This window comes from Anthonomus grandis, chromosome 13 (assembly GCF_022605725.1).
Source record: "Anthonomus grandis grandis chromosome 13, icAntGran1.3, whole genome shotgun sequence".
In the NCBI taxonomy this organism is placed as follows: Eukaryota; Metazoa; Arthropoda; class Insecta; order Coleoptera; family Curculionidae; genus Anthonomus; species Anthonomus grandis.
This window is the reverse complement of record NC_065558.1, coordinates 5,367,561-5,384,660: the sequence shown is the minus strand read 5'-3', so window position 1 is coordinate 5,384,660 and position 17,100 is coordinate 5,367,561. Positions and strand designations below refer to the sequence as shown.

Here is a 17,100-nt window from a genome sequence, read left to right as displayed (position 1 = left end):
ACAAAATAAAAATTTCGTCTTCATCTGAATATCTTGTGTGTTTTATTTAACTTTACTTTCCCAAGCATAAAATGGATAACCGTATATAAGTGGAATGAAGTGCTGTTATCTGATCATATCTGGGTTTAATACTAGTATAATTTGGTATACAATATTGTAAATGCTTTTCTCTAACTGGCCTATTTGCAACTTAGATTTTTGGTGCTTTTGGTTTAGTAGAGTAGTTATCAAGTTAGCCTGCACCACAGTTAAAGCATGAGCACTATTTGTTTTTGATCATAATAATCTATTAGTTTAAATAAAGGATCACTTGTAAGTAGTTTTAGTTTAGTTTCAATCTTCCCTTGAAGATGCTAACATCTTTAGCGAAACACGTGTCGAGAATAAATATAAAATAAAGAGTTTTGGTTAGTGGTAAACAATTTTACGCTACATCATAATTAAATGGAAACTTTACCTTCTGGACATCAGGGTCAAAGTGGCCGAGTTGATGATCGAAAAATTGGGCATCTGAGATATCAGTGCGGACATCTGTCCAGAGGATGTTTGTCCGGAGGTTGTCAGTCTAGAGAGCGGCGGTCTAGAGTCCAATCGGCACTGCAAATGTCGCACCCCGCCTCTCTCGCATCGGCTTGGGCATCGTTTTGAAAATAAATGCACCAGGGCCGGTCTCCTCTGGAAATGTCTGGATAACCGCACATATCTTGACGGTGGATACGTTTTCCTCGTGGGAGTTCTTCTAGTAGAAGACGCCCCCGCCGAACTGGGACCGGGTAAATCCATACTTGAAGTCGAACTCGAACTGGTACCTACAGCACATATTAAATGAAAACATATCAAAAACAATTTAAATTTTTATCGAAATAAATCACGTGAATTGAATTGAATTAGCATTTAACTCGAACTGTAAAGTAATAGGTTTGTTTTAGCGTATATTGTTACCAAAGAAGCATTGGACAAGATTTTAAATTTGTAATTGGAAGCGAAACTACTGCAAGTCGTTGGATCCATAAAATTACTGAAATTATTGACAATCACCTTGCTGACCGATTCATTAATTTTATAAATAGAAGAGATGAGAGACAAATTAATAAATTAACATTTATAGAGAGATCCAATTTCCCGGGTGTTATAGGTCTTATTGATTGCACCAATGTTGCCACATTAAAACCTGAACACAACAAGTTTTTGTAACTTTCCATGAATTCCATTATTTTCCAATGGGTAGCGGTGGTTTTAAGGCGAAAAAAATTAACAAAATAAATGAAAATTCTTAGTGTTTATCAATAGACAAAAGACAATTGACGTTTCCATCTGTCAAATTTTAGGGAAAATAACAAATATATCGATGGCCTAATTCTAAAACCCCGTATCTGACAATTTTAAGATTTTTAGATGTACTGGGCAATGTGAGGGTTAGGATGTTTCACACATTATTACAATATCCGGTAACGGTAAGAACGCGGGAACATATTTTTAAATCAACTGTTTATAATAACCCTAATCTGATTCACTCTAGCATGCAAAAATACCCCGTATCTGCTAGTTCAGCGTTGTCTTCGTAGATGTTTACATCGTGCGAGTAAAAATCTAATTGTTTTTTGTGCAAAAATTTATAAAAGGTAAGTAAATTATGATTTATACTGTAGTTACATGATTATTTAATATGCCTAAACTGCCATTTTATTAAAAATACTTTAATTTATAGTCATAATTCCAGTTGAAACTTTTATTAACAATACGGGATATTAGCTGAGTTCTTTTTAAATAATTTTGTTTGATACGGGGTATTCTCAGTACTGTATTTTGACGGTAAACTCAGACGTTTTTATGGTTTTATGCTAAAGAAATTTTGTAGCAAATACCACCATACATTTTGTGATATGACCTTAAGCCTTTACAAACCAAGGAAATATTTCTCTGATACTTGTGCTTCATACGAGGTTGGAAATATAAAAGAACAAGATAATGCCATCATACAGAGCAGAAAAATTAAGTTCGCGAAGAAAAATCAAAAGACAGGGAAGATGCCTGCCGTTTAAAAATTATACATTTACCATGGATCTACAGGCTGTGAAAAAATGCCCACTAATCAATGCCAGCGCAATATATAATAATAAAAAAAAAATAGTGCACAATTTTATAGTGTATAACTTGGAATCTCCTGATGGGGCAAATTATTGGTGGGATGAAACAGAGGGCGACTTAAGTGCCTCTACATTCACCTCTTTGATAGTCAAACATAGAAAAAAATTGCCCAGATACTAGTTTGCCAGTTATATTATGGTCTGACGCATGCTGCTACCAAAACAGAAATCAGCAGTTTTGTCTAACGCTCTGCTAAACCTTGCTGTGGGGAGGTTTTTTACTGCCCCAATCACTTGTAGCGCTCTCCTATGTAAGGAGAGACCTTACTTACAAATTTAAGGATTTAAGAAGAACTGCTCCACCATGGGGGCCGATTACTGCTTCACTCAACCGCCTTCAATTTCTGCAGCGGTTTTTTGTTGTAAAGTTAGATTAGTTCAAGAGAAAACAACAAAGTTCAATTTTGATTTGCTGCGAGCGTGTCTTCCATCTTACAACTGAACGGAGACGATACCGCGAGACGGCTTAAAGGCGACTCGCTGCGAGGTGACGAGCGACTGACTCAAAGACGCCGCGCTGGTGGCGGTTATTTATAGAACATCAAAAGGCTGGTAGCGGCATGGTAGAAAAGCGACGTTGCCGCGGATTAACTTATTTTAAATTGTATTGAATTTACAGTTTTTATCCGTTGTAGAATTACAACACTTGCATTAAAAAGAGGGCAGACAATTAAGCAAAAGAATTTGGTGAAAGGACACACGCAAATGGAGTGTGTAAACTTAAAAACAGAAAAATGTACTTACCTCATGATTACATACGAGTAACAGAAGAAGGCAGAGCAAAACCACAACCATATAGAGCTTTTTTGTTGAATCATCCGTATTTTAGTAACTATGCAGTGAAGGAAATAGTTTACAAAAGTATTCGCCTTGATACAAGGGTGAATGACCCAACTGTCGCTAAAATATTGTCCATTTGAGAAGAAATTTTTTTTTAAGAACAACTTTAGCCGTGAGTATCAGGCATTACCTGCAAATCAATCCGAAGGAATTTAAAGTGACTCAATATCCAAGACTTCATTTAAACAGAAAAATTTAATCATTTAAAAGATTTAAAATCATTCATTTCTGCCGACTGACATGCCTTTTATAATAGCATTCCTACTAAATAATAGCTATGTATTATTAAACCTTAAGGTAAATTATTTGTTAAATGAATGTTTAAAAAAATAACGACTATAATAATAATTTTAAGAATGTTTATTTTTGTTTGTTTAAGACTGTTAATTATGATGTGTTCAATATTTATTTTTTTCCATTAAAGTCTTTCGTTAATCCAGTTATTTTATTTAGATCGTTCTAGATTTTCCAAAATTACTAGCCCATATCAGCATTTTTAAAGAAATTAACCGCACCAATATCCCGTATCTGCGGTAAATATTAACAAAAGCTTAAAATATTGATTACTTACAAAAAAACATGAAATATATTTCAAAATATAAGAATGAGACAGTTTTTTCAATTTTTTATAAAACTATGTTTTTTCAGATACTTACAGATTAAATAGATAGATTAGATAGATCAGATAGATACAGATTAGAATTAGGCCATCGATATATAGGTAGAAAAGTTTATAAAGAACCGGCTGCTCAATATGCGCACAAACCCATTTTTCAACACAAAATCGATAGAAAATCCGGTGGCAGAGAGAAAAGACGACCGCAATATATTTTCTCTCGCTTCTTATTAAAGAAACCGCAAGAACAAAGCAGCCGCCGTACTTCGTTTCTTTGTACCTGCCGGGGATTTAAAGCCTATGACGTAGCCTGAAGGCCTACTCAGTGTCGTCTCGTACGGGAAGTACGAGTTAATCGTGTTATAAGGCATTTAAAATCTGTTGTGTGTTTTTTTAAAGTATAATAGTGAAATAGACTATAGTTTTTTTAGTTAGACTATCCAATTTTTATTGTAAAAGGTAAGTAAAATTGCGGAAATTTCGAATGATGAGTGGATAAATATTTGCAACCATATAGACAACACAGAAAAACAATATTTCGAAAGTTATCACCTTTTTGATGAAGCATTGGATTCTTTAAAATTTACAGTAAATCATCTGATGAAAAGATCGAATCGTCTTCATCGGATGAATCTGATTTAGGTTGTAATACACTATCTGATAGTGAATAAAAATATATAATATGTAAAATAATGAAATAAAACTTTAAGCTTATACCAATTTGTTTCTTTACACAAGTCGTTTAAAATACCTAATCCTTAAAAAAAATGTGAATAAAGAATAATTTTCAGCTACCTATTTAAAGTCCTGTTTTAAAAATAATTAGCGAAGTGCATCCTCCTGTAAGTAAAACTATTTTTTATTAGATTTTTTATGGGCACATCACAATGCTAAAAAATATAATTTTAATTTATCTACATTTTTTTAAACGAATCTCGGAGCAATTAAATTCAAATATATGCATTCTTAGTTGGTATTTTAACCAAATCAAACGCATTTATAATATCGCTAGCTACAGTGGCGGCCAGCTAATTAAAAACGACACAAAATTTAATTTTTTTGGAAAACCATTTTATGCAGTTTTACGAATGATATTTATTTATAAGGGTTAGACATATTAAACACATTCTACCATAAATCAATAGTAATCTATTCAAAAATCTAGGGAAAAAAATGTTTACAAAATTAATGGACAACAAATTAAAAACGAATTCAATATTTTAATTTTACACCAAAAAAAATCAGTATTTGGTAGGATATCCTTTAGCTTCTTTTATTGCTAGACATCTTCGTTGCATAGATTCTATTAAAGTTTGACAGCGAGTAATGGGATGGAATACCAAGCTTCTTGAACACCTTTCACTAGTTCGTCCATGTTTTTAAATTGCTTTGGCTGAATTATTCTTTTAAGATCATTCCACAGATTCTCTATCGGGTTGAGGTCTGGACTACACGAGGGCCATTCAATTACATCAACGACGTTTTGTTCAAACCACCTTTTTACTGAACGTGCTGTATGCTTGGGGTCATTATCCTGTTGAAATTTCCAGGTAATAGGTAATTTTTCTTCTGCATATGGAAGCATCACATTTTCTAATATAGATTTGTATTTCTCCTGATCCATAATTCCATCTATTTTATAAATTGGTCCAACTCCATACCATGACATGCATCCCCACATCATGATTGAACCACCCCCATGTTTAACAGTTAATTTTGTGAATCTTGGATTTCATTCCTCACCAGGTGGTCTTCGTACGTAAGTACGACTATCCGATCCGATGCGATTAGGTTTTGTTTCATCCGACCAAAGTATATTTTTGCATTGGGTAAGGGTCCAACTCAAATGATCGCGTGCGAACTGCAATCGGAGTTTACGATTCTTCTTTGAGACAAGTGGCTTCTTTCGGGAAACTCTTCCAAATAGTTGAAACTCATTAAGTCGGCGGCGAATTGTTCTTACTGATGGCTTCGGATCGTTTTGTGCATACATTTCACGTCTGATATCTACTGCTGTTAAATGGGGCGACTTTTTTGCTAAACGTACCATAATTTTATCCTCTCTTGCGGTTGTTATTCTAGGCCTTTTCTTCCTAATTCAAAATAATCATCCATCATTCCCAAAGAGACCTAAGTATATGAATAAAGGGGAGGAGAAAGTAAAGTCAAAGTCCAAGTCTCATAATCAAGCGTCTATTTAAAGGTTACACGTTTCGCCGCATTAGGGCATCATCAGACCTAAGTAAAATTAACAAAATTAAATAATATGGAGCAGAACGCTAATTAACAGAAAAGACATACCTATAATAATATATAAATACAAAAAACTGCACACTGACTCACACTAACATAAAAATAAAATAAGTTTATACCATCGTGTATCGTTATTGACTAAAATATGAATTATAAAACGCCAAATATCACATCCAGTAAATTCTTTACATATTATTTTATAAAGAATGAAAACAAATACAATTATGAAAAAAAAAATATACAAAAAGGTTTTTCAAAAAACTTAGGGATCGAACCAGAGATCATTGGATCTAAAGTCCGAAGCATATAACTTATCGCTAAACCGGGGTAATGATGTAGCATGCGAGTAATTACGTTATATGAGACAAGATTTTTGTTTCAATAATTGTTGTTGACTTTGTTTCAACAATTGTAAGGACACCGATATTAAAGAAACAAAGTCAGCCTTTGCAAATCACCTTTTATCGACTGGTCATAACTTTTCGGTGTCGGATGATGTAACTATATTACATGAGTGTGGAAAGGGTAAAAAACTAGATCTCCTCGAAAAGCTGGAGATTACAAGAGCTAAAAGAAGCCCAATATTAAATTGTGTCAATGATATCTTCAATTTCGAACCTAATCTAATTTTCAATAATCTCCAATAAAAAAAAATTTAATCTTGTCTCATATAACGTAATTACTCGCATGCTACATCATTACCCCGGTTTAGCGATAAGTTATATGCTTCGGACTTTAGATCCAATGATCTCTGGTTCGATCCTTAAGTTTTTTGAAAAACCTTTTTGTATATTTTTTCTTTCATAATTGTATTTGTTTTCATTCTTTATAAAATAATATGTAAAGAATTTACTGGATGTGATATTTGGCGTTTTATAATTCATATTTTAGTCAATAACGATACACGATGGTATAAACTTATTTTATTTTTATGTTAGTGTGAGTCAGTGTGCAGTTTTTTGTATTTATATATTATTATAGGTATGTCTTTTCTGTTAATTAGCGTTCTGCTCCATATTATTTAATTTTGTTAATTTTACTTAGGTCTGATGATGCCCTAATGCGGCGAAACGCGTAACCTTTAAATAGACGCTTGATTATGAGACTTGGACTTTGAGTTTACTTTCTCCTCCCCTTTATTCTTTTCTTCCTAGGTACATTTCTAGCCGTGCCGTGAGTTTTATAATGTTTAATAGCATTATGAACCATAAATTTGGAACATTTTAGCATTGCTGCAACTTTACTGTATGAATGCCCTTCTTGAATCAAATTTAAAATTACTTGTCTTTTTTCAGGGTCACAACTCTTTTTTTACCCATAACGTTTGTTTTATATTGACCTTGTATTACTTAAGTGAGACACCAACTAAATGATAAATAAATGCTACACATTCATATTCGACAAAAATTGATAAAAAAAAACAAAAGATGAATCGTTTTTATTTAGCTGTCCAAGGTATTTCTAAATTGTTAAAATATCAGATTCCAAACCTGTTTCAAATCCAAATATTTATGCATGTGCAAGCTTAACATGAAGTGATAAAAACATTTATGTGCAAATAGAAAATATACCGTATGATTTTAGCATAAAATATTAAAAATTGTATCGTTTTTAATTTGCTGGCCGCCACTGTATACCTACTAAAAATATAGGGCTATTTAAACTCTAGTACAAATAAATATTAATAATTTCAACAAGTGTGCCGCCTCCACTGTCTTCAGACCTCGACATAGTCATCTGACCCGATCGATAGAATAACGAGATGCGCGGATTTTGCCGCCTGTTGATGTCACCGGTTCTTTATAAACTTTTCTTACTATACAAAGAAACCTAAATTAAATCGAATAAAACGAGTTCAGTCGACGATTGAAATTTAGAATCACCATTCTCGTCACGACTGAGTCGCGATCGCGAAGTCGTGATTTTAGAATCCCAGCCATAGTTTTCGTTGTCTTTTAACTGATGCAACAAAAAAAAAAATCTTACCCGGTTGCGGTCTGGAAGCGTCCTGCGTCGGGCCACGACTGGTCTCCGACTCGTTGGGCGACTCGTAAGGACTCGAATCGCTAATCCTAGTCCCGGCCATCATCTGTCTGACACTGGACACGCCCGAGCTTCGGCTGTCGTTCGGTAGGGTACGCACGAAACGCACCATCTCCGAAACCAGCTGCCGTATAATTTGCAGCTGCGATACTTCCCGCGTCGCACGATCGATCTCCTCGATGTTTTGCACCCGGTTTCGTAGCAGACTCGCCTGTTTCTGAATGTGGGACGTGATCAGATACAGGGGATGGTTGGCCACCGATGGATCGTTGTTGTCTTCCGCGGTCGGCCTGTCGTTCGGATTTAACGGGTAGGTGTGATCGCTCGTTACCGCGTGCAAATGATCGGTCACGTCTTGGGCCCTTGCTGCGTGAGTGCTGCTGGTCGAAGGTAGAGGTGGTTCCGGGTTGTTTATCTAAAGAATAAAAAATGGTATTGTAGCGGTATTTACGATCCCTGGGAGAGGAGGTTCAGTGTTCGCACCTCGGTCCTAAGATCCCTAACGTAAAAACTGGGATCGTTAAAATTCAATCTGGACTCGCCCCCGAGTCCGTTACTTCTGGCACTTCCTTCTGCAGCTGTAGTCGGTAAATTATTAATAGACGTTCTCAGATTTCTTAATATCCTATTGGATATATTCGTTATGTTTTCCATCCTGAAATAACGTATGCTTAATTAAGTTAGTACATAAAACATTAAAATAAAGCTAAAAAACTTATTTTTGAATAGTTAACACCCCAAAAAAAAATTATGTTAAATATGTGACTTAAAAGGTAAAGGAGGATATTTGAGTTTCGCGAAACCCCTTTTTCTTTGACAATTTATTCAATCATTTACTGTCGGGATATGTGAAGACGATATCACAGACACTCATCGACAGATTGAAGACACGTTGTTGATTTTTATTAAGAAAACACGATACTCTCAATTTGTCAATTGTAAAAATAACGCAAAATATTATTTGGCGTCATTTCCCGGGCAATTAAAGCCGCCCATTTATATTTTACCAATTAATATTTCATGTATCTGGAGTAATTTTGAACTTTATTTCAGTCACCTGACGTTTGAAACCATTTTAATGAACTTTTGTTGAAGCTAGTTTCCATGTATTCTAAATATCTAAATTCACCTTCAATTCCAGGTATTTTAAACTATGTTTCAAATTCTTTTTTACTTCTTTCCAGGCACTATACTGAATTTCAAATAGGTAGAGAGTAATAAAATGTAAATTTTCGAGGGTATTGTGGTCATGCATAGACGTAGGTAGTTAATGAATAAAGCGAGAAATAAAGGTAAAGTTCGAATGCTATAATAAGGGTTAGGTAGATGCGAGTTTTAAATGTGACCTTCATTATGCTTCCGCCAGGTAATTTTATTAGTTTTAATTAGTTTAATTTATACTACAGTAATGAATTCCTGAATTATTTTTTTGCGTATTTAAAGTAATTTTTAGACTATTTTTTAAATTTCATGTCTTATACATTTATTTATTCCAGGCGTTTGAAGGTAATTGGCATATATTCCAGGTACGTAAAGCCATTTTAAATTTATTTTAGTTATTTTTTAGTTTATTTTCAACATTTGAAATTCTTCCGTAATATGTCTAATTATACCCGGAAAACATCATTTAATGTCCACTTTCTTGTAATTTTTAAATTGAGATAAGAATTTATAAATGAGAATTCGATTTCTCCACCTATCTTCCAAACATTTAAAGACAATTTAAATTCCAGTTGAACTGAACCCCCGGTAACTGGGGCATTTATGAATTTTATTTCGGTCAATAATTAACGTCCTCCTTAATTCATTTATTTCCATCTAATTCAAATATACAAAGTCATTCGAATTTTAGTTCAGGTATTTAAAACCATATATTCTGTTTCAGATAATTAAGGTTTCTTTTTTTTAATTCTAGTTACTTCAATCCACTTTTCCAGTTACTCCGGTCTGGGAATTTACGAAAATTCACGCAATAACTGAAACAACAAAAACATTTTAAACCAATAATTGCTTGAAGACAGATCTAATGTTTGCATTGGTTTTCAATGAAAACAAAGTAAGTCAGATCTGTACTAGATTTACATTTACGGTGATTAATGCGCGCGAGAGTTTTATGTGCTAAGGGTTCGACCCATTTTACCATCCTTTGCGCTAACTTATGGGTAAATCAAGCTTTATTACAATACTATGACTTTAATTGTTATACATTTACCGCTTAATAAAAATACTGAGGACTGCATCAGGGTACAAAGAAAGGCTGAATTACTAAAATCAGCTTCCCTTCTCAAATACAGTCCACTTATCTCTTCAGATCGTTAAATAAGATTAAAAAACAATGAAGATTTACGTGCCTTTCCGATTTTTCATATTTTTAACTACAAGGGCGTGAAGTTTTCAAATTGACTACTTGTTCCAACCCACCTTTCAGAAAAATTACTTAAAATATACGGAATTTGCGAGGGTGCAACGGACGGCGCTCTCATATTCCTCACGTCGTTCCAAGACAACTGCACATCTTCCTGGATATTCGTATACATCGTCCCGATTTCCCCGGTGATCGGAGGAAATTCCGAGGGCGTCCCATAAGGATACGGTTCGATCGGCGGTGGAGGCGGAGGTGGATCGTCCTCGCTATTCTCCCGCTCCGAGTAGTTGATCAGCTCGTCCAACACGTACGATTGGTTGCGCTGAGACCTTGGCAGTCCGGCCCTGCCCCAGGTGTAGTGGGAATTCCACCTGGACCTCGACCTCGTGTAGTTTACCCTGGTGGGCATAAAAGCGGACACCCGCCTGGAAAAGAACCTGCGCCGCTGAGCCGGGCCGGTGCCATTCGAAGATGAGGTGTAAATGGTCGAATTCGTGGTGCGAGTGTCGGCGTTTCCGAAGGTTCCACGCGGAGTGGCGTCACGGCTTGGATTTGAATGGTGCGAGTTTCTTGTGTCGTCGTACGGGCATCTGTAGTAGGCGGGAAGGTTCGACCAGGGAGAACGATTTTCAGGTCTAAACGGGAGAAAAATGTGGTTTTATAATATTTTACAAGTAACACAGTAAAAATTTTAATACAATTATTAGGATTTTTTCCATACTTCTTAAATAATAAAATATTGTTGGACGTATTATATCAACTGAATAGTTATAGGATTTCTAGTCGGGCAAATTTTAATTCTTCAAAATTCTATACAAAAACCCAAAGGAAGCTTGAAATTACTTGAAAAGTTTCACTGGAATAAATAAAGTTATTGCTTATGTCTAACGCTATTAATGTACCACATTAATTCAGAAGAATTAAGAAAGCCAGATCAAAAAACTTAAAAATCTCACAATTATTAAATAATTTATACTTCTGTATGTTTCTTTAGTCGGGAATTCACATAAAATTAATTTTTGTTTCATTTAAATAAATTAAAACATAAAATCTCATAATGACTCTTTTATTAATAATAAAAGACCAGGGGAAAATTCTATACCAAACCTGGCTTTAACCAATTTGTCTTTCAACAAATTTTGCTATAAGAATTAATAGTTTTGCTTTATTATTAAGAAATACCCTCTTCATAATCTTTTGCAGATTTTTCTTTTTTATTATAAAAAAAAAATTATAGACAAAGTGTCATAAGATTTAAAAAAATTAATAGATAAACTGGCATTAGCAACATATTGAATTATTTTCGATGAATCAATTTATATTTAAATCATAGTAGAATTCTCTCAACGAAATCAATAGATGGACAGGCTAGGCGAATTTTATCGAGTATCTAGAAAAGTAAAGCCGATATATAATATTGAAAAATGAACTAAATTATATCGTGTTCAGTTTAACAAAATATAAATATTGGCCTTATAGTAATCATATCACTTTTTGCGGAAATGGATAGGAGGATAACTGAATTAATTTCTTTTTATTTGTTAACGTTTTAGTATTATATTACCATCTTAAGAACTTAAAAGGAACTTAAAAGATAAGAAAGATTAAGAGAGTAAGCATAATTAAAAAAAATATGCATATCTCTTAAATAAAATCAAAAACGGTTTTATTACCATTTAGAAATGCAAACAATTACACAAATAATATGAATTAACGACTATTTATCACAAATAAATATACTTTTCTGATAATCCGAATATACTGCGATTTTTTTAAAACCGATACCAATGCGACTCAGCGAATTATTAAAAATAACAACATAGGTGCATCGTATAGCCTAAAATAACTTTATAGATAACAGGAAAGTGTAGGAATTAGCGCAAGGGCAAATTAGAACCATAGGAGAGGAAAGACGCAAGGCTAAAACTAATAATTTTACATATTAAAATATTAATTTAATTGTAAATAAGCTCAAAACAGGAATCAGCTAAGCGGGTCTATCACAGGTGAACCCTCCAAATATCATATAACTGCAGCAAGTTGTGCATTTAAAACATGATTTTCTATATTTAATATAAAACGATTAGGCAGGTCATTCCACCTGCAAATACTTGTATATTTGAACGATTTTTTAAAAGCTGAAGTTCTATGCAGAGGGATTGTTAGTAGGTAAGGATTTCTACTTTTATATGAAACTTCCCAAGTGAAAAATAAATGTCTTAGAATTGCGGGTTGTCCAGTTTTAATAATCCTGTATATTAAATTATACATATGACCTATTCTTCTATTGCTCATATTTAAAATTGAATTTGAATTTAAATAAGGAGTGATGTGATGTTGTATACAATGTCTCCGTAATCGAGCAATGATAAAATAAGCACATCACGTAGTGGTATAATATATTATACTAGGTTCATTTATACTTATAGTTTCAGATTGCCTATACCACACCATGAGCAAATAAAAAAGTCGTTTAAGGTAAAAAAATCTTTAACCACCTTTCTCTTGAAAGTAGATCAATAGACTGTTCTGTTAGTTTCAAGAAAGCTCTAAAGAAAATGTTGGTCTCAAAAGCTTGTTACGCATTGGACGAATATTTTAATATAACTAAAATTAATAATCTACTTTTCTTTTATATAATTAGTGTGTCTTATTATTGATAACCTTTATGTATTTTAAAGTTGTCGAATTTTCAATGTACATTATTCCTATTTTCATACTCAAGAATGACGTTCTGTACTCTGTGATATTTGTTGCTTTGTCAAAAACTCTGTTAATGATAATACAGCTAGTTTTTGAATTTGAGCTGAAAAAAGGTGTAGTAAGTAACTTACCTTCTAGAACTACTCCCTATTTCTTCTCTGTCTGTGCGCAGTTCATCTCTGCTCATCAAACTGTCAATACTGGGACCCGGTGGGTGACTAACGCCCCCGGACCACGGATGGCCGCCGTATCTACTCGGTCTGGTTCGTGCACTTGACGATCCCGATTGCGAAAGATTCTCGGCGGACGAATTTTCGCCCTCGTTCGGTTCGATTTCGTTCAGAAATGTCGTGATGAGCTGATCGAGTTCCGCGGTATAGTTCCTTGCAGCACGTGAACCGGTCGAGGACAGTAGTGGGACCACCGGGTCGTTTAGACCCGAAGACCCTTATTAATTCAAATTCAAAATAAACATATTTTATTGTCTAAAGATTATAAGATCTTAGTGACAAAGCTATAAGTAATATTAAACATTACACTATATTAATAAAATTACACTATGTGCTCCAAATTAAGAATGATCTAAAATAAATTATTTAAATTTCGAATGTATGAGGGCAAATGGTTATACCTTTTTTTTTTGCATCATGAATAACGTCTTTACTTAGTTATTTGTGTATCGGTAAAGGTATGTGTTATGAGTGACGAGTAATAGACAGTTTTCGAAGATGTATATATTTTAACGCTTAACATAGACATAGACGTTATCTTAGCCGCTGTTTGACAGCTCCCCAAAAAGTGTTTACGAAATAGGTGACACGTTTACCGCTAATCTAATGATTCTATCTACCGCTAAACGTTATTTCCAAGAAATTCGTTTTCATTATATTCTTCTGTGTTGATTATTCCTTAAATTTTCTAACCTCATTTTTATTTGATATTAAACAAACTATAGATATTTTATTAGTATTTGGTATACAATATTAATAATCTAATTTAATTAGGTAGCGTTATTTAAAAATTGATAAATACCTAAAGTTGCAATAGGATTGAGGATTTTTCAGCCCTAGAATCCTCCAGCTCTGACAGCGACTTAAATGATGCCCTGTTTTTAGAAATAATTAATCCACCTATTAATAATATAAACCAAGCCAATACCTACGGCAAGTTTAATTCGAACAACATAGAATGTAGACTGTATTTTCGGTTTGAGAAGACAGATATGCCCAGATTGGTCTGTGAACTCAGACTTACATCTGAAAGTGGACATAAGTGTTTTGGTCAAGATGGACTTTGCATTCTTTTGAGGAGATTAGCCTATCCCAACAGACTAAGTGATTTAGAACCCTTCTTTTGTAAATCAGCTCGAGCATTATCCAAAATAATTGATTATATGATACATCATGTATATTATAATTTTGGGCAAAAACTGTCTAATCTAAGAAATTTGGAATGGTTGAATCTTGATCGATTTAAGTTGTATGCTAAGGCAATAAATATAAAAGGCTTACCAATTCCCAATTGTTGGGCTTTTATTGATGGGACAACTCGAGGCTTATGTAGTTGAGGTGAAAATCAGGAGACATACTACTCCGGACATAAAGGACATTATTGAGTCAAATTTCAAGATCTTACCTGTCCAAATGGAATCATTGTAAATTTAAAAGGCGCCTATGAGAGAAAAATGATTCTACCATTTTATCTAGGGAATCTGAGCTTTACAACCAGAGGGAATAAAGTACAAGATTTCCCAATGGTGAAAACTTTCTTGTTTATGGTATTAAGGGATATGGAATAAAAGAGTTGCTGTTAACCCCATTTCGAGCTGGTCCGAATCCAGAACAAAGGGAATTTAATGCAAGAATAAGGGTTTGAATAAAGTGGGGATTTGAAAAGGTTATAGCTGAATACGCGTTTCTAGATTATAAAAAAAATGACTCATGTATATGCTGCAGTTATTTTGACAAATTGTCATTCTTATTTATATAGTAATCAAACAGCCCAGTCATTTATTATTAACCCTATAGATTTAGAAGAATATCTGCAGTAACTATAACCAATATGTGATTTATCAATGTTTGCTCTACACTCATCCAGGGCCGTATCTGGACCAACATTTTGGGGGGGGGGGGGGGGGGGGGGGGGGGTTAGACCAGTGACATTTGAGATATTAGGGATAAAAAAAACTTTAATTTATAAATAGGTTTTACTAAAAGAAGATACCAGTTTAAACTAAAAAACACATTTAACAACGTTAAAATTTTAAAAATAGTAATTATAATAACAACTGAATATTTCTTTGCTTTTCCCTCGCAAAACGATTTAAGACCTCTGCGGTACTAATTATAATATTTCTATGCACGCTTAAAAGGGCAATAGTCCTGTTAGCCGCTCCTGACCAGTTGAATTGCGCAAATAGCCTTTTAAACGCCTTAGCGATGAAAATGATCGTTCTGATGAGGCTGTAGATACAGGTAACGTAGCTAGAATTTGCAACAGAGTATGAATATTGGGAAACAAAGATGGATTACATGCTGATAATGCATCAATAGCATTTTGTGGTCTTTCTGCTTGAGGCAGCTTAATCCATTTTTGTTTCCACAACTGTAGTTCTGCAGATAACGTATCTAGGTCCAAAAATTCCTCATATGGTAACAAGTCTTCCATTTTTACTATGTGTGCTTCGCACATATTTGGTATTAGACAATATAACAATGAAAGTGATTTTTCGTGATTTGCAAATCTTGCAGATTCTCATCAGTTCTTCTATAAATTGATCAAAAAAAGGAATTGCAACTGTGATTCGAAAATATTCCTCTGCAGTAGCTACCATGGCATTAGAACGATTCTGCTGTCGTGAAACTATTCTAGGTATTTTTATGCATTCTTCATCATCTATAGACTTTATAATAGCTTCAGATTTTTTTACAAATATTTTTGAATTCTTGGTCTATATTCAGCCTCATATTCCTGACCTGACTAATAACAGTATTCACATGCTCAACAGCGCTAAATAGATCAAAATCCACAGCCTGGAGAATTCTGCATAACGGTAGAGTAAAAGCAAATTAAGTGGACGCTGTTAACATACTGATAATAAACTCACTGGTCATAATAGCTCGAAGGAACTGCAAAGCTTTTGAAGAAGTTTCGATGTCTCTTACTTGTTTTAGTTCTTCTAATGTTTCAATAATGGGTTTAAAAACTTCAGTAAACCTAATTAGTCCATCATGATTTTCCACCCACCGAGTTTCACACATGGATGTTAACTTACTCCATTTACTATTTGGAACATGTTCTTTAATTTTATTTTTTAATATCTCAGTGCGCATAGCTGATATTTTTATAAAATTTGCAATAGATTTTATTGTTCCAATACAATTTCTGATACTCTGAACCTTACAGGAATGGGCAAGAGATAAATTTGAAGAATGAGCACTACAGTGCACATATATTGCTGCTGGATATTTTTCTCTAATTATAGCCTGGACACCTTTAAAACTTTAAAAAGTAAATTAAAAAAAAAGAGTTATAGTTACCAGTCGTTTTAATTTTATTTTACGTTATAAGATTTTCGGGGGGAAGGGGGGGGGGGGTTTGAACCCCCAAAACCCCCCCCTAGATACGGCCCTGCACTCATCTCCATATTACAAATGTTTTTTAATATTCTTAAAAACGCTAGAGTTTTTTTAGCCAAATCATGTTACAGTATTTTATAATTTAGTTTTTTGTGTGGGTTAAATGTTAATAGAAATAAAATTTAAACAAAGTCACGGTCTCATAAGCAAATTTTATTGGCTACACGTGTTTCGCCCTGTATAATCAGGGCATCATCAGGCCTTAGGACCTACACATACACTGTAAACATCTTTTTGATGAAAATTGGAAATGACGAAATCTATGAGGATTTTATATTTGAGAAATAAAAATGATAAAACTATAGATACATTGATTTTTATTTACTCTTATCTAACAAAAGATCTAATGTTTGATAAAAAAAAAATTATATAGTTATTCATTTTAGGGCTGATAAATAAGCAATTTAAATTATATACTAAGGAATACTCCAGCTTAAGGCTGGAGAAAACAAACAAAAGGAAGAAGTTAAGTCGCATAATTATAGGATTCCTTAT

The 17,100-nt window shown here is 33.8% G+C and overlaps 1 protein-coding gene across 4 annotated transcripts in view; it reads right to left on the bottom strand.

Moving 5' to 3' along the window:
* The window catches only part of LOC126744130 (uncharacterized), a 67,408-nt gene that overhangs the window by 20,227 nt on the left and 30,081 nt on the right, over positions 1-17,100 (bottom strand). For all 4 annotated transcript variants that reach the window (XM_050451471.1, XM_050451472.1, XM_050451474.1 and 1 more), the window contains 5 exons: positions 13,099-13,414; positions 10,321-10,899; positions 8,383-8,554; positions 7,843-8,314; positions 458-809 (listed from right to left, as the gene is read on the bottom strand). In XM_050451471.1, coding sequence (XP_050307428.1) covers positions 458-809; positions 7,843-8,314; positions 8,383-8,554; positions 10,321-10,899; positions 13,099-13,414 — 1,891 coding nt within the window. The remainder of the gene's footprint in view (positions 1-457; positions 810-7,842; positions 8,315-8,382; positions 8,555-10,320; positions 10,900-13,098; positions 13,415-17,100) is intronic.